General features: G+C 38.8%; 1 protein-coding gene across 3 annotated transcripts in view; it reads left to right on the top strand.

Annotated features, from left to right (window-relative positions):
- LOC105255272 (B-cell lymphoma/leukemia 11A) overlaps positions 1-20,066 on the top strand; it is a 48,437-nt gene extending 28,371 nt beyond the window's left edge. For all 3 annotated transcript variants that reach the window (XM_025408392.1, XM_011264447.3, XM_025408393.1), the window contains exons 2-3: positions 4,766-5,215; positions 17,619-20,066. In XM_025408392.1, the coding sequence (XP_025264177.1) occupies positions 4,766-5,215; positions 17,619-19,786 (2,618 nt within the window). In that variant the 3' untranslated portion in view covers positions 19,787-20,066. The remainder of the gene's footprint in view (positions 1-4,765; positions 5,216-17,618) is intronic.
- The last annotated feature ends 5,510 nt before the right edge of the window (positions 20,067-25,576 follow it).

The following is a 25,576-nucleotide window of genomic DNA, read 5'->3' as shown; positions in this document are numbered from 1 at the left end:
TTTTTAATGTATGCATTTATATTTAGTTTTTCATTTATACGAAGGGAAAATACAGAGCCTCTCAAGTGCTACATTTGTAAATGTATCGAAGAAACTGAATAACACATCTTTTATAAAATAAGCATTTTTCACTTGTCTGAAATTTTCATTTTTATATCACTAAAAATTGTAATAGAGATAATATTTTATATTTTGAATCTAAGCTAAATACATATTTATAATATATTTTAAACACACACGCACTTGATTTGTCGATTATATATAATATGAGAATAAAATTATCAAAGAGAGTATTTTTTTTTTTTTAATTTCCTGAGCTTCAATAAAATTCCACAAGAGTTTTTTAATTTTTCCAGATACAGAAAAGAAATTTCTAAATTACAAAAAGTAGAAATCCTATTAAATACAAATATGAAATTGAGGATAATTGATCAAGGATATAAAAAGTATAATAATATAATTAATATATAATAATTTTTTATCGACAAAGCTAGACTTTTTTCTAAGACTACGTTTAATTCGATTTATTCGAGAGCAAATAAATTGTTCTCTTTGTTGACCATCTTATCCCTCATTTCAATTTTTCTTCAATTCTCCTCTTTAATTTAAATCCAATTAAAATTTACAAGATTGAAAGTTAACTATATCATACAGTTCGAAATTGGATTGATTTTCAAAGATTGCCTGCTACAGGAAAGTGACTGACGGCGTCGAGAATCGATTCTCCGACCGTATCCGGTGTATCTCGCTACGAGAACATAAGAAAGAAAATTAATGTGGAAAAACTAATAACACTCGGAACATTTTCTGCAGAGATTCCCGCACGCGCGTCCTTCTCCCACTTATAGATGGAAATTACGAGGACGCCGGCAATAGGGGCCACCGGGCTTGGTGATCGCAACATTACGGATGTATAGGCCAATTTGTAAGCAATCCAACTTACATTCGCGGGGCAATATTATATCTTAACGTTATCTCTCTTCTCGACTATATATATATATATATATATATTCACATTCTCTCTCTCTCTCGCATATATCCTCCTGCATGCAACCATTTTATGCGAGAGGTAATTGTCGTCATCAAAATCAGAGATGTGTATCGCGTTGGAAACGTTACGCACAGTCTGATAATTCATTTTGATAATGATAATAAGAACGAAAATCAATATCTTATTCTTGGAATAAAACGATTATTTTATCGGTAAATATTTCGTATTGATTATCGTTAGATAATTTCTCAAAATATTTCTGTTGCGTTATAAATTATTGAAAACACTCTCGATATCGAGAAACGTTCTATTATATTCCAATATTGCTTTGTATCTAAAGAAAATTTCAAAACAGGTAGTGATTTTTTTGATAAATTCATTTTTTAATTTCCTGAGCTTCAATAAAATTCCACAAAAGTTTTTCAATTTTTCCAGATACAAAAGAAATTTCTAAATTACAAAAAGTAGAAATCCTATTAAATACAAATATAAAATTGGGGATAATTAAGGATATAAAAGAATATAAATATTTAATAATTATATTAATAATAATTATATTATATTTATATTTTATATAAATATCTTCCATACACCGTATTTTTAATTCGCAAGAAATATTGGCAACATTTACAGAGATTCCAATAGAAACGCGATAATCGGATACATCGAGGACCGCAAAAAGCGAAGATAAATAGGCGGGTGATTTATGAAGTGGCGAAGAGACACGCGTCTTCTCGGTTCTCCTCCTTCGCTCACCTTAAACCTCGGCTGCCTCTCCGGTCCTCGCTAGGGGTTGCGAAAGGGTCTACCGACGCTGCCGACAGTTTTGGTCCAACATCTGCCCCCGAAAAAACAAAAGCCCATTGTCGCTAACGACCGGTCGCGCGTCTCTTGTTTCTAACCGAGCGCTTTTGAATCGTAGGCGAATAACGGATCCGAGAGTAGCTCGTCCATTCAGCCTCTCCGCTCCTTCCTTTCGCTCTCCAATCGTCGCATCCACCTCGGCCGATCTTTTTTCTCGTCGTCGCAACAAGCAACGGAACAGAGACGCGGTTGGCGTTTTATCATCGAGTCTTCCCGGGGTTTTTATCGAAAATTTTATCGTCCTTTTTTACCGTCGTTATTTTTACCGCCGTCGTTATTCCGTTCCCTCCTTTTTCCTTCGCGTTCGACTGTCAGTCGAGGACAAGCGCGATTAAAATCTCGCGTTCCTGCGAAGAATGCGGGGCGCGATTGTCTCGTCCGAGAACACGAGTTCTCGACACACCGAGACTTTGCGGACTTATCTCGCTTCCTGCGCTACCGGGTCATTCTTCCGGTGAAAAACGAGAAGCTGCAGATACATGGGAGCGACGAAGAAAAGCGCCACAACTCGACCGAGCCGATTCCGAATTGTAAAGGGTCTCGAAAAAAATTGATTCTTATCGCGGACTGCTTAGATCCGTGAAAATATTTTTCAATCTGTTGAAAAGAGGTCTCTCGGTCCGCCCTCAACAAAGTACGTCGAAACACGATATCGGCGAAATGTTGCAGAATGGTTTTTTACTCCGAGGATACTGACGAATTAAACAAGATGATTTGAAAAGTATTTTTAATACATAATTCATATATAATTCTGAATATAATCTTGAAAAATTGTACAAAGTAGTGGTACAAAATTACTAAAATTTCGCCACAATGTAAACCAAGAGTTTAAACTAACTCGAAGATTTTTTTTTTAAATTATGGAATCAAAAGTCAAACGGGGGAAATTGATTCCAAATTAAAGTCCAGCCCACCCCGATCGAGATGTAACGCGAATCCTAAAGGGTTGAAAGGCGCTCGAGTTTGCGCCCTGGCCAATGGTCAAGCGAGCTCCGCCCAGAAAGAATCGAACGCTGTCGAAAGCTCGAAAGGAACGAAGCAGAGACCCTGGCAGCAGCCAGGGGTAAACAAACAGGGGTTGGCGTAAAGGCCGCAAAAAAGAAAGAAACGAAAGCGAAAGAGGAGACACGAAACAAGAAGAGAGGGAGAAGCTCGAAGGGCGAGAACGAGGGGAGGGGGGGGAAAGAAGAGGACGGGAATGGAAAACGACTCCGAGACGGTGGAGGGTTTTTCTCGTTCCGTCGCGAGCCTGGCAGCCCCATTTCGGATAGATATAGACACTCGACTCGTCGAGGGAAAGATCGATGTATGAAGCTACTCTTGCCAATCTCTATGTTAATGCGCGAACCGTACGGGAGAATGGAGACGTAAGACGGTCGCGAGGAACGTTCCGTAGTTTCTCCTCAAGGACACTCAAAAGTGAATTGTTACGTCTGCGGCTGACCTCGCGGGCCCTCTGCCCCTCGGACGACGGTGAATTATAACGGTTGCGTAAGGGGAAATTAGTTCTGTTTGTTACGAGGAAAGTCCGCTCGCTCGGATTAGGCGAATGCGGCCGTTTATCGTTCGAAAGGAAATTGCGGGGAAACTGGAGGATGAAAAAAGGGGTCGCTTTTTAATCGAAACCCGAATTTTTATAGGATTTACTGTTACTTCCCTCAAACACGATACTCGCGTAAATTTCACTCGATTTCGCTAAAATGTAAATCTCCAGGTTTGACTTCATTAATTTAATTAATCTGCGATACACATTTTTTACGACTCTCGGCGAAACGAATCACACAGAGTCGTTTGTCCGGGTGCCTCATCAACGGGATTATAGCTGCAGCTGGTTAATAGGTACCGTAAATCGTAATGATTAATGTCCCATTGCGAATGATGCGCGAGACATGTGTCTACATTCGGTTATGCAATGATATCTATAACATAAATATCGATAGGAATAAGCTGATACTGACGTTGCTTTCACTATGATTCGCAGCCCGAGTCGGGGGAACGAATAATTGAAAGGTTTCTTTGCGGGATAATTGCAGCGATACGTTGTTCCTTGTAACACACAATGGAATACCGTACTCGAGATATTACATCGAACGTAATTTATAATTGCTGAGAGGAAAACTATCTCTTTCTTAAAACGCACCTGTCACTTTCCCTGAAAAATTATAGAAAAAAAATATATTACAATATATTATATCAAATATTATACACAATATATTATATTCAACAAAAAATGAACGATATCGTTATTTTAGAAACAATCGAATCTGAGTAAATCGATTTTTCTCAGTGTGATGAAAAAATAAGCGTCTTGATTTAATTTGATTTAAGAGACAAATTAAATTCATGTAAAATTTGTAAATAAATAAAAAAAATTGTAGATGGACTGGAAATATTCTGAAGAGCCTTACAATTTCTCCTAATTACAAATAATATAAAATCAACAACTAGAAATTCTTGTTTGATTTAACCAAAATGCTTTCAATCATATACGTCTTGGTACAATCAAACAATTTTTCTCAGTGTGATGTAAAAAAATAAACACCTTGATTTAATTTGATTTAAGAGACAAATTAAATTCATGAGACTGGAAATATCCTGAAGAGCCTTACAGTTTCTCTGAATTACAAATAATAAAAAATCAACAACTAGAAATTCAACCAAAATGCCTTGAATCATATACGTCTCGTTGGTACGATCCAACGATTTTTCCCAGTGTATACACAAACATTATACACAATATATTACATTCAACCAAAAATGAACGATATCGTTATCATGGAAACAATCGAACCTGAGTAAATTCGAGTCGAAAATAAATGAGAGAAGGTGGCGAGCTTAATCGAAGCGATTGCGCTCGATCAAAGTTAATCCGACGCATCTCCCAAGGCAACGCGCTGCTCTCTGTTTCAGCGGAAACCTCGCAAGGCACCGCGTCCCCAGACACCGTCCAATGCGGGGGCTGTAGGGCGTCCTACCCCCTCGGCGAGATCGTCCGGTTCATCGAGCACAAGGTCAACCACTGTCGCAGCACCCTTCAGGGCTGCCACAGTCCGCCGGCGACGGCCGCTCCCGAGGATTCCGATCCGGAGGACGCCCTCGCCCTGAAGACCGCCGACCCGGACTCGAAGCTGAACTCGGTGCCCAGCATCTCCGCGCCCATCAACAAGAGGAGCGGTCGGTTGGAGAGCCCGCCGACGCCCCAGGGCTCCGGACCGGATACCGGAAGCCCGATCGACCTCAAGGCGAGCGCCAGCTCGACGCCCAAGAGACGGACGGAGGCGCCGGACGACGACAAGGAGGACCTTCCGAAGAAGCAGAAGACCGAGTCCGTGGACGCCGACACGAACACAGTCAATTCCGGTAAGTTTATTTATTACCTCTCGCATTCTTACAGCTGAGAACGGTGACTGACCCTTGCTTCGCACGATTTAAATAGGGCGTCTTTAGTTTCGAGCCTCTCCGAGTGATTGGAGTCATATGAATCTTTAAAAAAGATAGAAGAATATGAGCGGAATATTTATGGAATTAAGTGTGTATTTATTTGTTAATATTTATGGCAAATTTAAATATTGCAGCTTGTCTTGACTAGGAGAATTGAAGGGAAAAGGAAAATCCGACTCGGATTCAAAAAATGGTTTCTATAAATAAAAACTATTCTTATATTTTAGCAAGAAACAGACAATCGTTCTTTTATTCACATAAAATGCTACTTTAATATATTCCACTTCAAGATATTTACTGTATTGCGATATATCTTTCTTCGCAGGAAGAGAAATAATTCTGAAGCATAATAATATAGCATCTTCAAGAAATATATATATATATATATATTTGTAGGGAAAGAAGTCTGATTAATTCTTCGACTGTTCAATATAATGAGCTAACATTTTAATTTCTCGTTATTTTAATTATAAATATTAACGCATTTTATATTGAAATTGATCGATTGGCCGAGTTGGAAGCTCTCTAGGAGTCTAATTGGCAAATAAAAATCTTTTCGTTTCACGTTCACAGATCAGAAATTTGTTGGTGCGTTCTAGAGCGACGGAAAAGTATGTCAGAGTTTTTTTTTTCATCGCCATAAGAGTGCGTGAATCGAGATATCCGTTGTGCCGATCCGAAATCACATGCTGGTTTTGGCGAATTGTCGGTTGCCCGAAGGGACGAGAGGAGGAGGGAGGGGAGAAGGGAAGAGGGTGTTTTAAAGTACAGTTATAAGGGGGTTCTGCCATGTGATGTCGAACCTGGCCGAGCGAATACGAACAATGGATCGGTGGATTCGATTTTTGAATTTAAACCACCCGCTCGGGGATTGGGGTGAACCTGCCTCCCCCTCCTTTTCCGCTCCTCTCTCTCTCTCTCTCTCTCTCTCTCTCTCTCCTTTCGTGTCTTCCCTCGCATCGTTTCTCTGACCCCCTTTTGTTGGGAACTACATTGTCATACGTCGAAGGGTTTAACGCGCGCGAGCGTCCTCAATCGACACGTTGCCGATGTAAAAATACTACGTTATCTTCTTTGCGTTCGGTTTCTTTGTGAAAGACGGGGCTCGATCATGAGGCTGATGATCGCTTTCGACTCTCTTTTTGTGGTCCGCGGTTTACAAGCTCGGATTATTGCGTAATGACTACCGCTATAGAGAGGGAAAGAGAATTTTAGACTTATTAAATCAAATAAAGATATATCGTTGATATATTAATTTATTTTGTAATAAAAATTTTTGTAATTAAATTAATACTTATATATATTTTTTAATATTAAATTTTATAATATTAAATTATAATAATATTATAATATTAAATTTTATAATATTTATCTATAATATATATTTATTATAAAATATGTTTAATATTAAAATATTTATTATATTGAAAAATAAAAGAATGCGTATAGATATATATTTACTATTATAATTTTAAATAACGGGACTCCATCGTGATTTCATGGTTTCTAATTTCACACCGGTGGCATTTTCGATTAATTCACTGCTTCTCCTTTGAGATTCTTATACAGTGCTTAACTGTGCAAATTGACGTAAGAAGCTGCTTTGCAACGCAGAATGGATTCTGCCTTCGCCCTCGATAACAGAGAGAACCACCCCTGGCTCTTCTATGTGTATTTTCCTTCGTAATTAAAATTATTTTCATCGTCGTATATGTTATTTATTAAAGAGAAACCTATATTACTCGTGCGGATATACTTTCCATATTTTCAGTTTTCTACGCAAATTCGTTTTTTAGAATTATTTTCAACAAAATATTGACATGTACCCTGAGAAGAAATTTTTATTACGAATAATAATCTCTTAAAATTCTCACGGAAAATGAGGAATTGAAAAATACTGACAGATTTTTATCTCTGAAATAACAATAGTTTTATTCTCATGATAAAATTGGTAATTTGTAATTGTATAACTAATTCTATCTGTAATTGTATATTTTTAATGTCAATTTAATTATGTCAAGTAATCATAGATAAAACTTTTAGATACGTGCGTGAATCCGCTGTCCTTTTATTTACACGAGTGAAAAGTATCACAGATTTTCTTTTTCTAATTCCGAAAACTTTTCCAGATAATCTGAATTTATTCTAAAAATAGTACACCAAAACATGGATGTAGTTAAATTTCCGTCATCTCGGGAAACGAGGGCGGCCATCGCGAACAAACATAATCGTGTCTCTCGAGATAGGGTTACACGAGACACCGAGATTAGTCTTGATATTGTCTTGTCTCGAATCGCGAGACAAGATCAAGATGCGATTTTTAATTAATTGTCAAGACAATAGCAAGATTGTTAAGATTGTTCTTGTCAAGATTATTGAGATTTAAAACGAGCTGAAATATGTATATTTGTAAACTAGGGAGATGAGAAAGAGAAATCACACTATATTAAATACAAACTTGTATACAAATTTACGAAAAATATTTTATTCGATAAAGAATATTTATATTAATAAATTTAAAACAATTATATTAATTATATGAAAATAAAATATATGTATGTAATATTATCTTAAATTATATTATAAAGATTATGTTAAATATTATTTTAAACCGTTAACCATTAGATAAATTTGTCAAGAAAATTGAGACAATGCACAAGATACATAAGATGAGATTTTTGCTACAAAAATTCACTCGCGAGACACGACCAAGATAAGATTTTGAGTTTTCGAAAATTTTCAATAGCAATACAATATTTTTCCGAATATTGCCTCGTCTTGGGTCTTGTGCAACCCCATTTCGAGGAGCAACGCATCGACGATGGTTCGTACACCGGTGTCTCTTTAAAGTTTCATCACGCTCCGCGGCGTTCGCCCCAAACCCTCTTTCGCCAGCATGTTCTGGCGACGAGATAAAAAAGGAAAGAGAAAGAGAGAGAGAGAGAGTTAACCCTTTCCGAACTGGTCCACGAACGCTATAAGAATACACTCGCTCGTGCTCATCCCGCCGGGGATATTCCCCGGTTAAGCCCCTTTTGTCGCCTTTTTTGTCGAATTTTTTGCTACCGGACAGCCACGTCGAAAGGCCCAATTAGAATCGTCCTATTGTTCGGCCACGTGGTCCGCACGAGCCGTCCACACGAGAGCGTGTCCATACGATGCGTGCGAGTTGCACGGGCATCGCATGAGGACAGGTAAAGCGACGCGTATCAGAAACGCACACGTGGGGTGGAATCGACAGGATGTGTTGGAACCCTCGTTGCTCGGGCCAGAAGCGAATCCCTCTTCCGTGTGATTCGAAATGTACCTTTCTACTTTCGGCTACACGCGATAGATTAACGCGAGAAATGGGTCGAATTCCGCACTGGGAAAAATTTGATTGTACCAACAAGACATATATGATTGAAGGCATTTTGATTAAATCAAACAAGAATTTCTAGTTGTTGATTTTTTATTATTTGTAATTAAGAGAAATTGTAAGGCTCTTCAGGATATTTCCAGTCCATCTATAATTTTTTTATTGATTTACAAATTTTACATGAATTTAATTTGTCTCTTAAATCAAATTAAATCAAGATGCTTATTTTTTCATCACACTGAGAAAAATCGTTTGATTGTACCAACAAGACGTATATGATTGAAGGCATTTTGGTTAAATCAAACAAGAATTTCTAGTTATCATGATACGATTTGATTTTTTATAACTAGAACGTTTAATAGATTTGACTGTAAAAATTTGGTTAATATTTTCTGGTTGAATCTATCAAATTTCTTGTTAATTAATTTCTTTGCTTGCTTCTTAGCTTAACTCGTATTCAATATTTTTATATTGCCATGAAATGTATATAAAGAACTAGTATTAACATTAAATCCAAAGTATATTTTTTTTTCTCTTACGAGCAGTAGTGTCAGGAAGAGGACTGCTCTCTGATTTGAGCTACATTCTCTTCTTGTATCACTGTTTATCAATTTAATTTTGATAAACTTAATTTAAAATAAGAAATAAATAGAACAATAGAATAAATAGAACAAACTTAATTTAAAATAATTATTCAATAATCTGGATTGAATTTATCCAATAATCTAGTTGGAATTCAGAATATTAAACAGACTTTTGAGATTAGATGGAAAAAATTTGAGACGACTTGGTGCTGATGAATTTAGTATATTATTAACCAGAAAATTTGATAAATTTAACAGAAAGAAATTAATTAGATTCATCTGGTAATTCCTACAAGAATTCTGGTTCGTCCATTTTCCAACAGACATACTGGTTGAATCTACCAGAATTCTAATCAATGCAATCAGATTTTTTTCTCAGTGCGGGTCCTCGAAGATCGGTGGAGCCAGTTTCAGGAGAAAAACGCGGGATATATTTTTGATTTCTGTCTCCAAATGGAAGTTTAGAAAAATCCGTGACGCGAGGAAAATTCGGTTATCCACGGGAGAAGTAGAGAAAGCGCGAGAGCACCGCGTGTGAGAGAATGGCGTTGGAGAACCGAGGGACGATGTGCGTTTCCGAGGAGGGCTGAAGGCCGAAGGAAGGCGCGCGGACGGGGGTGGAGAAGGGCGATAATCCGTCGAAATTGACACCGAGCAGCGCTTCCCGGTGAGATGCAGATTTGATCTATCTGTCACGTTTGTCTCTCCGGGAATATTAATTCTCGTCCGCGGGTGGAGGTCTTTTCCCCGGGCAGCTTTATGGCTCCTTTCCGATCCGCCTCCCCCGGCCCCTCTCTCTCTCTCTCTCTCTCTCTTCCTCTCCACCGGCAAAGTCGACGACTTCCCGGACCGCCCGAGGTGAACGGAGAATTGCTTGCGAATTGGCTGTCGCTCGGGGTTTCGGGGTCCTGCAGCTTTTTCGTTCCTCTTCCTTCCGTTTCGTTCCTCTCTCGCGGAAGGAAGCCGACAAGAACGGAACGCGCGAGCGAAAAGTGACGTCGAGGAAACTTTTTCGGCCATATATTTTGCATATCACCGGAACCAGAGAGCCCGCTCGCGCTTTATCTCGTATCTTGGTACGAGTTCTTATTTTCGATAATTTAAATGTCTAATGTGAATAACGCGAAATCCGATCGTTCACTCGCGCAAACATCGCGAATCTCTTATTGTCGATAGAAAGGCAGAATACGAGAAGAATGGCGCACGCCATTATAAAAATCAACGGTGGAAACCTTCGGGATGGCGGATCCTCCTCCGAAGAGGTTTGCTTCCGTTTCGACTGCTCCGGTTCATATTTTACCTTCTTTCTTCCTCGACAATGACAAGGTAGCTGCGTTCTCCGCTTCCTTTGCACTTACTTGACGTGCCTCGCATAAAGGGAACCCCGCGAGAAAGGGAGAGGGAAACAGGAACGTCATCAAAGCTTACAAAGCAGAAGTTCAATATACGCGACGCGTTTAAATTACCAGGTCGAGTGGCTTTTTGATTAATTTTTTCCCTTACGTCCTCTCTACGTAAGGCGAGTCCTCTCCTTTCCTCGGTCGTGTAACACTAGAGGAAGGAAAATCGAAGTAGCTGTAAAGGCGAATCTCTCACGTGGAAAGTCTTCTCGCAGGAAAATGTCGCGCTTTCGCGTCTCGTTTCCCTCGCTTATCAAACTCTCGCGACTCTCAGTCTCTCGGCGAATTATTTTGCGAAATGTCTCGAAATTATGAAATCAGCGCGAAAATTTCACTCAAGATGCGCACTCGCCGGATATTGTCCTTGCGCGTCCAACTCTCACGAGAAACTCGGATAATAAACTCTTTTAATAAATTGAGACTCTCGGGGCCCTCGAAAGGGTTAACGGCCCACCGGTGGTGCATTCGCGAGATTTGCGGTTTCGACGGACAAACTGAGTAACGGAGGACATAAAGGCTCCGTGAAGCGCAGTCTGACCAATCTTTTCGCGGAACTATAGTGACCACAAGGAGTATGTTACGCGACCATTCCAATATTCGTTTAGAGGGAATGAAATCGCCCCGGTCGCTATATTCGCTCGATTTTAACGGCTTCGGCTCTTTGCCGTCCGACCCACCGCGACACTCTGCGGTGGGTTGAGCGAGTCGTAAATAAAAATTTACTGGAAAAGATCTGCTAGCTACGCTCGCAGACGCGATGTAGACCAGATATTAATAGCATATGTGTCATACATGTAAAATTAATTATGTTATTATATTTTTATATAAATTTTTCATAATATAATTCGATTGTAACATCATGCGATATAATAATCACATTGTATTTGCGCAAAGAATATATTGAGATCAAAGTTTTTAATTCTTTTATTAACGTCTTAATTATTTTATTTTATTTTAATTATTTTATTAATATATTATATTTTGTGAAGTAATTATTACGACAAAGATAATTAATTTAAAAAGTTAATTTTAATTTTTCTCGCTCGACGAAGTTATCTACCTCCAGAATTATTTTCGTTACTTTTTACATTACTTTCGATAAATTTCCTCGCGTTTATTTATTAATTTGTTTGAACGAGCGCCAAATATTTCCCGTTACTGCGCGAAATTGATCAGTTGGTTATTTAATTAATGGGTCCAGTAAAATGATTAAAATCACCCGCAAACTACCCACCTGGACATGATCCGCTACACGTTTGTCCCTTTTAAGTGCAGCCCTTGTATCGACGACAAAGTGCATACGTCGCATACGTCGGCTAATCGATATTTTAATATTGTCACACGCCATTCTGGATTAAAGGCCTTTGTGTGTGTTTGTGTGTATGGGTGTATCGTGACGTCACCGGGCGGCAGATGTGTCCCGTCCAAAAAGATTTTCGAGAGCGCGTTAACGTCGCTTACACGATTAAAATTTGTTCATGAAACCACGTATAATGCTCTTGCGATTATGTGCGATTATAAATAATTTTAAGTTATTTCTTTCATCCTTTGAAATATTTTTCCAGCATTAATATCGCAACAATTTTTATTCCTGCCAATTATTATATTAATACATGTTTGTTTCAGACTCATTCGCGATTTATGACAGTTGTTTCATTAATTTAAGCTTTATTAAATTTTAAATCTCAAACAAGCATATAAATAATATCCTGTAAATTTAAGCAATGTTTAATTATAATTAATTAATTATTGTTATAACAATTCTTTTTTATTTTATGAAAAACTATTTATTTATATCATAAGAAATTTTATAAAAAATCTATTCATTTATCGATTATCTCTCGATGTCTCGATAGAAAGCCTCGACATACTTGGACAACCAACAGTTTTCAAAAAAGAAGTGCATCAAAGAGGAGTAGATTCTTGTTAAATCTTCCGTAAAAGGGTTGAAAGGAAGTATTCGTAGGATGACCAGGGCTCGAGTCGTTGTTAAACAATGGCCTTCCAAACGATTTGCCCGTAAACGTTACGCGGGCCAATTTGTCGGGTAATTTCTGAAGAAAATCGTTCGGTCACTATCGTGGGGCTGAATTTCATGCGCAGACATACCGTTCATTTGATTCCGCTGCCCTTTCCAACCACGAATCCTGTTGCCATCCTTCAAACGTTCTCCATTGTTGGATATTGCGACAAAAAATTTTACAGCATGTGGCTTTATATATTTTTATTCGCTCGTTGATCATTTATTTTCGCATGTAATTTCAAAAGGCAATCAATCTTATTGAAAATCCATAACATTTAATTTAAAAGAAATGGAGATCGTCTTAATTTCTTTCCAGCATTAGCTCGTAACAAAGCAAGTGTGCTGCAATTTATTGCAGTTGTGTATATTGAACTTTCCATTTATTCGATAAAAGAGTCGTCGTAAACGATAGCGCGCGTTTTCTCAGCCAGCCTGCCATTTCTCGCGGACACACACAGCCCGGGGAAATCTGAGGAAATAATCCAAACGGATGGCCACCCGCGAGGTTTGCATATGAAAAGCTCCCGGCCGTGAATCGATACACCTTTATTATGCCCGAGCACTTGCTTATCTCCCGCTTCTCTCCCCCTGTCTCTCGCATCTTCCCTCCCCGGGGAAGTCGGCAATATTTTCGACTTCCGGGGAAAGAAAAGAAGACTCGGTCGGGGAAAGGTCGAGGGAAAGGAGCGCGGCGAATGCCCGAAGCGTGAAACAATAATTGCCGAATTTTCGCGCTTGGTGAAGCGAGTGGTGACTCGACGTCAATTTTCAAGATGACTCGACCCTCACTTTCTTGCTTTCTCTCTCTCTCTCTCTTTCATACGATCCTATTTCTCACTTTTTAATTTCTAAAACTCGAACAAATTTCTATCTCATCCTCGTCCCATCAGGATCAGGCTGCAGATGACTCGAAAAAAATATTCAAGTTTCGAAACTTTTGCCTGATTCGAACTGTTAATCTTTCTCCTTCAAATTTTTATACAAATTTATATTATAATTAAAATTTTATATTATAATTTTAAATTATAATTAAATTTTATATTATAATTAAAAATGTATATTATAATTTTATAAAAATTTCACTATTTTTTAAATTTTTTCTCAAAATTATTTTTAATTAAATTATCAAGATATTTGTTGCCTGGAAAAAATAAGAAAGAAAAGAAAAATGTGATTTGAAATTTCATTGTGGACTCTTTGAAAAAAGATGTGATTTAACTGAATAATTTTTTAAAAGTAAAACTAAAGTAGAATTAGAGAAATGAGATAATTAAATACATTACATGCTTTTTTTCGAACGAGAGAGCTTGTCACTTTAGGAAATCATCGAAGATCTCTCGCGTATTCCTTCGCGATCTTTGCTCCCTGTTCGTCTGCGACTTTCTCCTCGCTCTTCTCGACGACTGAAAAATCGCGCGCGTCAATGAAATTGCGACGATCGTCTCTCATTTCACGCTCGCCGGCGTAATCGTGGTGAAAGGTCAGCAAGACGATAAAGAAAAGTCCCTCGCCCACTATCGGGCTCGTTATTCTACTTAGCACCTTGTTACACACGACGAAATGTGTTCTATTGTGTATTGTCGCGAGATAAACTATCATTCACCGGTGTCGAGTTGTTCCTAATTTTATTTCAGATTCATTGTCTTCACATCCTGCTCGCGCTGTCATCGGACCATCTCTCAGAGAGTTGTCCTGAGTTATTTCACGTCAACATTGCAATGTAAAGTTACGATTGTATTTGGAGGAGACCAGGAATTGGCTGTGGAATCGCGGAAAATATTTATGACGTTCATGCAAATTCATATATAATTCATAAAATCATATTTTAACGCGATGAATAAACTTAGCTCCTTTCACCTCACCTAAAAAAAATTACGTTTCAAAGCGTAGAACGAGAAACACGCTTCGATCCGACAATCGTTCGGCTTTAAGATCCCGAAGCTTCATTTAAACAAAGATCGCTCCCTATCCAGAATGGCCATTTAATTAGGACCACTTTATTTTGCTGCAGCCTTTTGTCCGACTTGTCGTCGTCCAAGACCATCGCGAGACAGTAAATGGGGAGGAAATGGCGAGTCCTGAACTTTTTAATCTCTTACAAGAGCAAGTACTACCTCTCTGCTCGTTACAACGCGCACGTATTTATCTCGTCTAAGAAGTTTCTTTCCGAACAATGTGCGTATTTATTCGGCCGACTCTGCGGGATTGCTCGCGTTTGCAAATTCGTCGAGTCTGATCTTGGACAAATTGAAAGAGAAAGAAATCCCTTCGAAATAAAAAGAGAAAAGTTTCGTTTTCACTAAAATGTGTCTTTCATTCAGAAAAATATTTTGCCGATGGATAGGTGGACATCTAATCTCAACAATTATTTTTTTGCCAAGGTAGTTTCTACTATTATATATTTCTATAAAAATTTATTAGCTAACTAAATTTTTTTTTTCTAATAAATTTAAGTCTTATTTTAATTAGTGTTTTAGATAAATATTAGTTTCAATCTAATATCAACAATCATTTTGCCAAGGTAGTTTCTATTATTATATATTTCAATAAAAATTTATTAGCTAGCTAAATTTTTTTTTTCTAATAAATTTAAGTCTTATTTTAATTAGTGTTTTAGATAAATATTAGTTTCAATCTAATCTCAACAATCATTTTTTTGCCAAGGTAGTTTCTATTATTATATATTTCAATAAAAATTTATTAGCTAGCTAAATTTTTTTTTCTAATAAATTCAAGCCTTATTTTAATTAGTGTATTAGATAAATATTAGTTTCAATGTTGCAGCTAGAATAATTTTTGTAAGAAATGATTCTTTTGTGTATCACGTTAGACTTAGCATTAGCTTTAATAAGGATGAGCGTCATAGAAAAACTTTCTTTCTAAATTTCACCAACAGTTGAGATATAAATTCCATCTCTGTCATTTAAATTAATTAAATGGAAAATATACGCGATATCACAATATTTGCAAATTATTTATTTACCTCAATTAATTTCTCGTACTTAGGAAATTACAATATTGAATAGAATACATCTTATTTAGACAAAAAACTTTTAATAAAGAAATTGATATTTATGATTAACGAAATATATTTTATATAAGATAGAATAATATTAGAAAATTATATTTAAATTTTTGCCTCATATTAATGTCGAATAAATTCAAAAGTACGCGTCGTAAAAAAAAAACATTTCCACAAGAATGATTAATCGTAATCTTAGGCAATCCCGTAGTGTTTCTCAAGACGTGAATTTAAGTTTTTTCCTTCCTCGGGGGAGGACCCCAACGTCCGGCGTTACGATCCAAGAGAATATGCTTCCCGGGTAATGTTTCGCGGTGCTTTTTACTCGCAAGGCGAGGGTCGTTCTTAAGCACGTGGCGCCTGCATCCTCGGTCTGTCGCTTCTTCTCCTCCCGACCGTCTCGGCTCGTCCTCGTCGCGTTGGGGCGAATTAATAGAATCCCACGGATTCGCCCCAAACCCGCGTCGCGGCGGATGTCTATGGCCGCGCTGGCGTGAAAAATGGGCCGAAAATCTGATATTCCGGATTAAAAACATTGAAATTCAAAACCCGTCCCTCCCGCCATAAGCTCTTTCGCGCGCGCCATAAGGGGTAGGAGGGTCGAGAAGTCGTTAAGGGTCAGTTTCAGCCGCATGCCGTGGTAACCGACCCCCGTCGACCCTTCCCTCCTCCACCGCGCCCTCCTCCCTCGTCGTTCGAGGATATTATTTTTAAGCCCCCCCGCAACTCGTCGGACCGAACCGCAATTTGACACAGACGCGCCGTTTGAATTCCGAATTCAATCGGCCGGGGCCGATCTCCGTCGTCTCGATTCCGCGAAATTAAGGGTGGGTTCGAAAATTGATAGCGGGGGCTCGGGGGAGGCGGGAGGGACGCACACACGTTTCGTACAATGTGCTGTTTTACGAGAGCTGCCGTCACATGTTCGTGAAATCACCGTGAAGCCTCGAATCCTCCATCGTTGGAGATTATTGCGATATGGGTCTTATAATCATCCTATATTCGCGAATCTAATCCATCGAGAATTATATCCTGATTTTATCGGCGTAATTTCCCTCTCCCACTGGTTTGTTCAATTTTCGAAATAGCTAATAAAACTTTGATGTTTCGTAACGTCTTTGATCAAAATAAAATAATTACTAAAAACACATGTAATAAAATAATTACTAAAAGTAAAATAATTACTATTAATAATAATTACTATTAAATAAAATAATTACTAAAAACACATGTAATTAAATTTAATATTAAAAAATATTATGTGTTTTTAATAATTATTTTATTTGATGAAATTTAATATTGAAAAATATTAAACATTTAAATATAATTTATTAAATATAATTATATTTATTATAAATATAATTACTAAGAACACATGTAATTAAATTTAATATTAAAAAATATTATGTGTTTTTAGTAATTATTTTATTTGATGAAATTTAATATTGAAAAATATTAAACATTTAAATATAATTTATTAAATATAATTATATTTATTATAAATATAATTACTAAGAACACATGTAATTAAATTTAATATTAAAAAATATTATGTGTTTTTAGTAATTATTTTATTTGATGAAATTTAATATTGAAAAATATTAAACATTTAAATATAATTTATTAAATATAATTATATTTATTATAAATATAATTACTAAGAACACATGTAATTAAATTTAATATTAAAAAATATTGTGTTTTTAGTAATTATTTTATTTGATGAAATTTAATATTGAAAAATATTAAACATTTAAATATAATTTATTATATAAATTTAATATTGAAAAATATGAAATATTTAAATATATACGAAAGAATAAAATACGAAGCGACCTATATTTAAATCCCGAACAATGTTAAAATAAAATTGTCCGAGTTCCACGATGACAACAACGACTGTTAACCACCGCAACGTTCATATATCTGTTTCAGAGCCAAGATGGCTGCAGTGCTCGCAATGTTCCCGGCGACTGTGCTCGGCGTGGGAGCTTCTTCAGCACGTACAGAGCATGCACGGCGCTCGTCTCTACTGCTCCTCCTCCTCGTCGACGAACTCGTCGTCCAACACTCCGGCGCCGAGTCCACCGACGCCTACGCCGACGCACGCGCATCACCTTAGCCCGCCAAATCACCTGAACCTGAGCGGCAAGTCCACTGGAAGCTCGGCGGCGAACTCATCGGGTGGCACGAACACAAGTGGCAGTAGCGGTAGCCGGCAGCAGCTTCAAACCTCAGCGTCCCTGGTGGGCGACCCTCTCCACAGCTTCTTGAGGCTACCTCAACATTTGGAGCGAAGTTTCCCGCCCATGTTCAGGCCCGACTTCCTCACGTTGAATCCTCTGGCAGGTTACAGAGGTCTCCAGGAGCTGCAGACGGCCACGAGAAATCTGCAGAACCTGGGCGACCCGCTTCGCGGTATGGACGGTTTGAATCTGGGCGATCCGCTGGTCCGCAGTTCGTTGGACTCGCTCAACAACGCCCGGAATCTCGCCAATTTGGCCGAATTGTCGCACGGCCGAGGCCTCGCCGGCCAAGCACACCCACCACCACTCGAAGCGAACCTGGATTTTTACTCAGCGCGCCTAAGGAGCCTCGCTAATCCGTCCTTAGGCGCGGCTCCACCAACCCCTAGCGGAAATCCCACGACGAATCCCCCTCCTCCACCGGTACCGCCGGTACCATCGGTTCCCATTGCCAGTAATGTTCAGCAGCAGCAGCAGCAGCAGCAGCAGCAACAACCATCGCAACAGCAACAGTCGCAAGTTCACTCGGTGGAACCACCTAGTCCGGCCTCGGCCAATCCTACGAATCTAAGCCACAGCAATCACCAGAAGGAAAACTCACCACCCTGTTATAGTCAAAGTCCGGTGGGTCATCACAACAACAACAATTCGACCGACAGCGAGAAGACAAGTCCACCTGTGGCCTCGACGCCAATAATTACCGACTCTTCGTCGGAAACGGTGTACACGTGCGAGGTCTGCGACAAAAAGTTTCGCTTTCAGTCCAATCTGATCGTCCATCGTCGCAGCCATCGAGACAAGGAGAGGCAGTATCAGCAGCAAGACACTACGCAAGACAGTCAGAGCACATCGACAAGGTGCGACGTGTGCGAACTTGAGTTGGCGAGCTTCACCGAACTGAGGAAGCACATGAGGAAGGAGCATCAGGAGCAGCTAAACTCGGCTGCCAGTCCACAGGGCAGCGTCGAAACGGTGCCGGATGATGGATCCAGCTGTGACGAGAACATGGATCTGGACGAGATGGAGGAGAGCGAGCAAAAGGCCGAGCGCGAAGATGCGGAAGAGAACACACCCGAGGATCTGAGCACCAATCAAGGACAAAGTGGCGAGGAGAGCGGAGGTCGAGTGGAGAAACCAGCCAGTCTAGTGGGCGATCTCATGGAGAAGTTTGGGCTGAGCAACATTGCCCAATACTCGGAGGCTTATCGACAGGCGCTACAGGAGAATCATCGTAGCGGCTTTCTCAAAACCGACTCGCCCTGCAACCTCGCCAACTCGCTCAACAATAACAAGGAGAAGGAGAGCGCGCTCTCGCCGAATTTCAACTCGTCGACAACGCCCAACATTTTTTCCGGCCAGGGGTTTCCGAGATCCTCGGGGCCGGACTTTGGCGGTCTCTGGCTACCCAGTCCGCACTACTTGGAGAATAACGAATTCCGTAAAGCGTCCAAGGCAACGACGTCCAGCTTGGCGCTTCAGGGCCTGCCGAGCCCGTTGCTGAAGAAGGAACGGAGCGGCCGAAACGACACTTGCGAGTATTGCGGCAAGGTCTTCAAGAACTGCTCCAACTTGACGGTTCATAGACGGTCGCACACGGGCGAGAAACCCTACAAATGTGAGCTTTGCTCGTACGCGTGCGCCCAGAGCTCAAAGTTGACCAGGCACATGAAGACCCACGGCCGACATGGCAAGGACACGTACAAGTGTCGCTTCTGCGAGATGCCGTTCTCGGTGCCGAGCACACTCGAGAAACACATGAGGAAGTGTGTGGTGGTGGTTCAGCAGGGTCCCAAGCTGGACATACCGTACCCGGTGATCAAGGACGAGGATTCCTCACTCAGTAGCAAGGATACTTGATCCTGGAACGGAAGCCTACCGCCAATCCCACCGTTGTGGCCGCACAGGCCGCCTTATCCGGTGTACTGAAGATCCCAGAGGGGATCTTTCTCTTCAGCGACCTCGAGATAGGTAGAGACACATCCGATGATCCGAGTCGCACAAGATCTCGATACGGTGCGACTTCAGAAGGATTTCTCGCCGCGAAATATCCGAGGTCACCTCTCGGGGATTAGGAGAGGTGGTAGGTCGACGCGTGATCTCAACAATCTCTCGATCAAAACGGCCTGGAAACGGCTCGAAAATGATAAAAGCAACGAGAGATGTAGCGAAGCTAGACGAGTTTCGGCTTCTTCGAAGAAGGGAGGATCCTCGCTCTCGAAGAAGCGCGGGGAACGCTCGCATGATGCGAAACCCAGGAGGCGGCATAAAGAGGAAAGGTGCTCGATGAGAAGGAACTCCGCGTTTAACCCACTCTAAGAAAAACGAACGAATGGTTACCAGTTTGCGAGTCTCTGCACACCTATTTAAATTATATATCGCTATAGAGGTAGTTATAAATAACGCGGAAAAAGACACTATAAATTAAATATGTATGTATTACACATACACACATACACACACAGATATAAGACTATATATATATATATATTTATATTATATATATTATATATATATATATATATATATATATATATATAAAAGGCAGATATAAATATACAAAATATAAATATTATAAATAAGATAACGAACGTACAAGTTCGTGACTTTATTATTGCATTTGAAGATTATTTATTTAATAATATATATATATATATATATATATATATATATACATATTGTATAACATAATATATATGTATAAATATATGATGAAAACTTGCAACTCGCCGTGTATGTAAGTATCCTAGAGACGCAAATCGGAGTCAAGTTCTTTTTGTACATTACACGCAATGTCGCTTCGTAAGAACGTGTCGATTGGACGGACGCGTCGTTTTATTTCGAATGCATCGATTTCCTTAGCTCGTAAGAAAAAAAAATGGCGACTTTGATGATCCTCTGTGTATATAATATACATATATATATATATATATATATATATATTTAAATATTTAAAAACACATCGATATTTGAGAAAAAAAAACACCCTGTTATATATATATATATATATATCAATACTTATAGAATATTGAGAAAAAAAAAATCTGATTAAGATAATTTATGAGAAGCTAGTATCTCTAAACTCTAGCTCGATCCTATGTACAATGTATTATATCTATTATCGGCGATTCTATTATCTTTATTAATATTATTATTATATTGTCTTTATTATTAATATTATTATTATTGTTTTCCAACATGATTATTGTAATTATTACTATTATTATTATCATTATTATTATTATTATTATTAGTATTCTATTATTATTATTATTACGTTTGTCACTATTATGATTACGGTTGCACAGTGAGTTCAAAAGCGCCGCTTTCATTATTTTATTCCGATATTAAATTATTGTCTCAGATGTTTTTAAAGATTAAGAAAATGCCAAAGTTGTTTAGGTTTATGGCCGTTGATTTTGCGTCGCGCGCGACGCGTTTGTCGAGGCGAAGGAGTCGTTTAATTAATCGAGAAAGCCCGGAGGGGGAGGGGGCGGGGGCGGGGGAGGAAGAGAAAAATATTCCAATTGCGAAAAAAAAAAATTCCCCTCCCTCGACCCGGCCACTTTACACGTCGGGATCTGTCATCAGCGCGCTTTGTTCGTTGATTATATTTATTGTCGCTCGGATCGCGACCCGATTCTCGCAGGATCGATCCTTCCCGCGATCGTTGATCCTGCGAGGATCGTTCCCGCGATCCAAATCCGAGGCGCAATCAGAATCGAATTCCCGTTTTCTCTCGTCCTCGTCTTAAGACTGAAGCTTTCGCGGGCGACGTGACGATCCTTCTTCAAGTTTTTTGCGTTCCACTTTAAACAGCGAAATAGAATTTTTTCTTTTATTTTTTTTTTTTTTCTTTTTGTTTTCCTCAACGAGAGACGCCTCGTCGACGTAAACGTTTTCGAAGGGAACTGTTCCTAAAGAGAGAGAGATATATATATAAATATATATATAACGTAGACAGAGTAAGGTTAAAGAAATAACTTTATGCGTGAGAGAGAGATGAATGCGGATATCGATTGCGTGTCTCCTTGTGATTTTATTGTGCGTGTTATCCTTCTCGTTCCGGGGATGAGTGTGTGCGTGAGAACCAGAAAGCATAAAGGCGATTTAAAAAAAAAAAAAAACTCATATCAGATAGTTCTCTCGATGTTAGACGTGTACGGCCCTAGATAAAAAAAAAATCTCTCGTTATCTAGTTAAAAGTTTGTTAGATCGATTCCTGAAATACGTACATGCCAGGCTCCGCGCGTTTATACGACATACTGTAAATAATGGCACTGCCCGTAGCGATGAGACCCGAGAGCAGAAAGGGAGAGCCGCGTCGTCGAAAATTTGTTTAACGATTACAATCACGGGAGGAGAGAGAGAGAGAAGAAGGGGAATAAGTTGAACAATGATTTCTCCTTTTTCTCGCGCGCGTTTCCGTCATTCGCGACGAAGAATACCCAGGAGGGGCGACCCCTTTCTTTCCGAAATTTCGCGGATACGAAGAGAGAGAGAGAAAGGTTTTTGAGCGCCGTGTATATAATCGACGAAATAAAAAAAAAATCCTGCGGCACGTCGCCAATATTTTCATTTCGTTCAAACGTTCTCCCTCCTTCTCTTCTTGCCCATCTTGTTCGAATTCATCCCACATAGGACCAAGTTCCCTGCCACACCGAAACAAAGGAGAGTGACACATGCAAATCTCGCGGCGGGCGATCGGGTCGGCGGGACACGACGAGGACGAGAGCGAATTTTTATGCGAATATCCTTCGCATTTTAGGGACAGGACGCTGTAGCCGCGATGAATGGCGATGCGAATCCAGCATGGAAATTGCCGCACACGGCGACTCTTCCAGCTCGATTCGCGGACGTGAGCGTTTGAAGAGAAAAAAAATTGGAGAAATATATACGATGTTGCAGAAATTTTCCTCAGTACCTCAGATTAATCGGCACAATATCGATCCCGTCGTGTCTCCCCCCCGGTTGATTTCTAACGTTTCTACAGGGTAAATCACGTAAAATGCTAAAAGATAATCCCAGAACGAACGTCAAGAGTATAGTCGAGCGAAGTATCTAGGCAGTCTATATAATTTAAAACTACGAAATATTTCCTATAATTATGATAAGAGACACACACACACACACACATATACAAGAAGGAGATCCACACACAGAGTCGATTATCGGGTGAGAAAAAAAAAATGAGCGATAATATCGTAGCAGGGAAATTGGATTTTTAGGAAATCTTCTGATCCAGGGTAAAATATAATCCGAAGCTCGGTTTCTAGGGACAGTACGTGACCGGGTTAAACTTGGCATTGAAACACTTTTAACCGAGGATCGACATTAAGGCAATACAAAAAAAAAAAGAATAAGAAATCCAGGCGTCTCCGAGTAAATTCCGGCCAAGACCTGCGACAAACATTGGCCGAGCTTTCCTCGCAGGGATCCCTAATTGTAAACATAGCAGATACGGTGTATGTCTTGTGCGATTCAAATAAACGACATTGTTTTTAAATAATCTAGATGAGTTTTGTTTAGGTTTTCTTGCACCTCCCTTTCCCCCATCAATTGTTTAATGAATATAAAATATAAAGTATTCGTTTATATTTTCTCTTTTCAATGAGTTTCTCCTTTAAGTGAACTATATCCACAAACAGAGTTTCTCGTAAGCAAAAATGTGCTTTTTAAATTTAAAGACGAGTCTTTCATCATTCATTTTTTAATTTTCAACATTATAATATTTTAGAAACAATAATAGAAATATTTATATGTATAATGCTCTTTCGACAATTTAAAAGTTATCAATTAATAATTTAAAACACAATTTTCGGAATTTTCTGATGACATTTTGCAAACTTTTTCATTAATATTCGTGAAATTATAATTGATTATATATGATAATCATGACTGACGAATTATTCGGGAAATGAAAGAATTTCCCAGCCATCTGTACCGTTCGTTTCCGATACGCCTCTGTCTGGCGTAGAAAGCTCGTTACATAAATTGTTTAACTCGTCGTCGAGTCACTATCATTCGCCGCTTATTGCATAACGGGTTTCGCAATGGTTAAAAATTCGATTAAAATCGATTCGTCTCGCGTCGAATTTTATTTAGAAATAAAAGAAGAATATTCAGATTCGATTTTTCGTCATCCAAAAATATAGAATATCTGATTCAATAAATCTCTTTACAGCTTCTATTCCTTAATTTGTCCACCATGTTACATACAATTAATAAACAAAATTATTGCTTATTAATTGTATGTAACATGATGGAGCGATGTATATGAATATCTGTAATCATTTTTTTTTATTTGTATAGTTGCAGTTGAAAATTGCACTAGTTTAAGAATCATTTGTGCCATCTAGCGTGAAGGTGTAACGATACAAACGAAAACTCAGGTGAGAACAATCATATTGAGCCAAAAGTGAGAGGAATATACTGCATTGCATGTTGGGTTGCCCTTCCAAAGGGTGTCCTGTTAATTCATATGCTGTTTCGTTTGTCGTTAGAAAAAGCAAACAATTTCAAAGATACTTTTCCTTTCTTCTTTTTCTGCATTTTTTAATAATTTTTACAAAATAAGCGTAAATCGTTTACGTCAATCAAATATATTTTTAATGCATCTATGTAAAACGAGCTATGCATAACATCAAGTAGAAAATTAATAAGTGTCGTGACAGAAAAGATTTAATTTTATCAAAACAAATATATTTAATTAAAAACTAAATGTATTCAACTATCGCGTCTACAAATTTATATAAATATTCAAAATCCTTGTGTATCTCTGAAAAAAATTTAATCTTCCATATCGAATAATTTTCTAAGTCTATTATTTATTATTTTTATGCAGAAAGATGGGATAAATTATCAATAAGATTGTTACATGTCAAGTTTTAATAAATTAATTATGCAATTAATTAATTGGATCTACATCCAATTCAAGAATTTAACATAATAGAAGAAAAAGTTGTAATTTCAATTGCTATTAGAATTAATATTTAAATATATTGAAGCAATAATTATTAAAAATTATTACCTTTCCTTATTAATTTGTTTTCTTTTTTTTTGGATTAAAAATGTTTATGTAAAAATGAAATTAAAAAGTCGCTTTTCCTCTCCACTTCGCCGACGTAAACTACGAAATATGCACATCGAGACTCAATATTATCGCTATTTCCACCCTATTTTCGTTTGCTCCGCTTTCGCATTGAGATCATTCCGCAGATTCCTCGAAAACCTCAAGCGAAATATAGATCACGAAGTCCGGGATCCACCGTCAACATCAGATTAATCCGCCGCTCGGTAATCGAGAGAATGAGGGAGGGAGGGAGAGAGAAAGATGGAGAAAGGTGGAGAGAGAGAGAGAGGGATGAAACAGCTTTCGGAGCTTTCTCGGTACACGTCTGCCGGTCTCAGTCCTTGTTTCGCGGCAATCGACTCGGCGGGAGCAAACAGCCGCATCAGAATGCAAAGTTAGGACAATGCCGTTAATTTTTGGTCGGCCCCCATTGTTCCCCGGGCATATTCATCTGTCAACTGGCGAACCGACTTCTGACACATTCTGCAGTCGACGCGTTCGCGCGATCGAGTCGAAAGGACGTCCCTCTCTAAACCGCCTTCTAATTCCTCCCTCTGCGACATATGTCCCCCGTACAT

The sequence above is a fragment of the Camponotus floridanus genome, unplaced genomic scaffold (assembly GCF_003227725.1).
Source record: "Camponotus floridanus strain SB8 unplaced genomic scaffold, Cflo_v7.5 scaffold208, whole genome shotgun sequence".
NCBI lineage: Eukaryota > Metazoa > Arthropoda > Insecta > Hymenoptera > Formicidae > Camponotus > Camponotus floridanus.
Note: the sequence above shows the minus strand (reverse complement) of the source record. Positions and strands in the feature narration are given on the sequence as shown.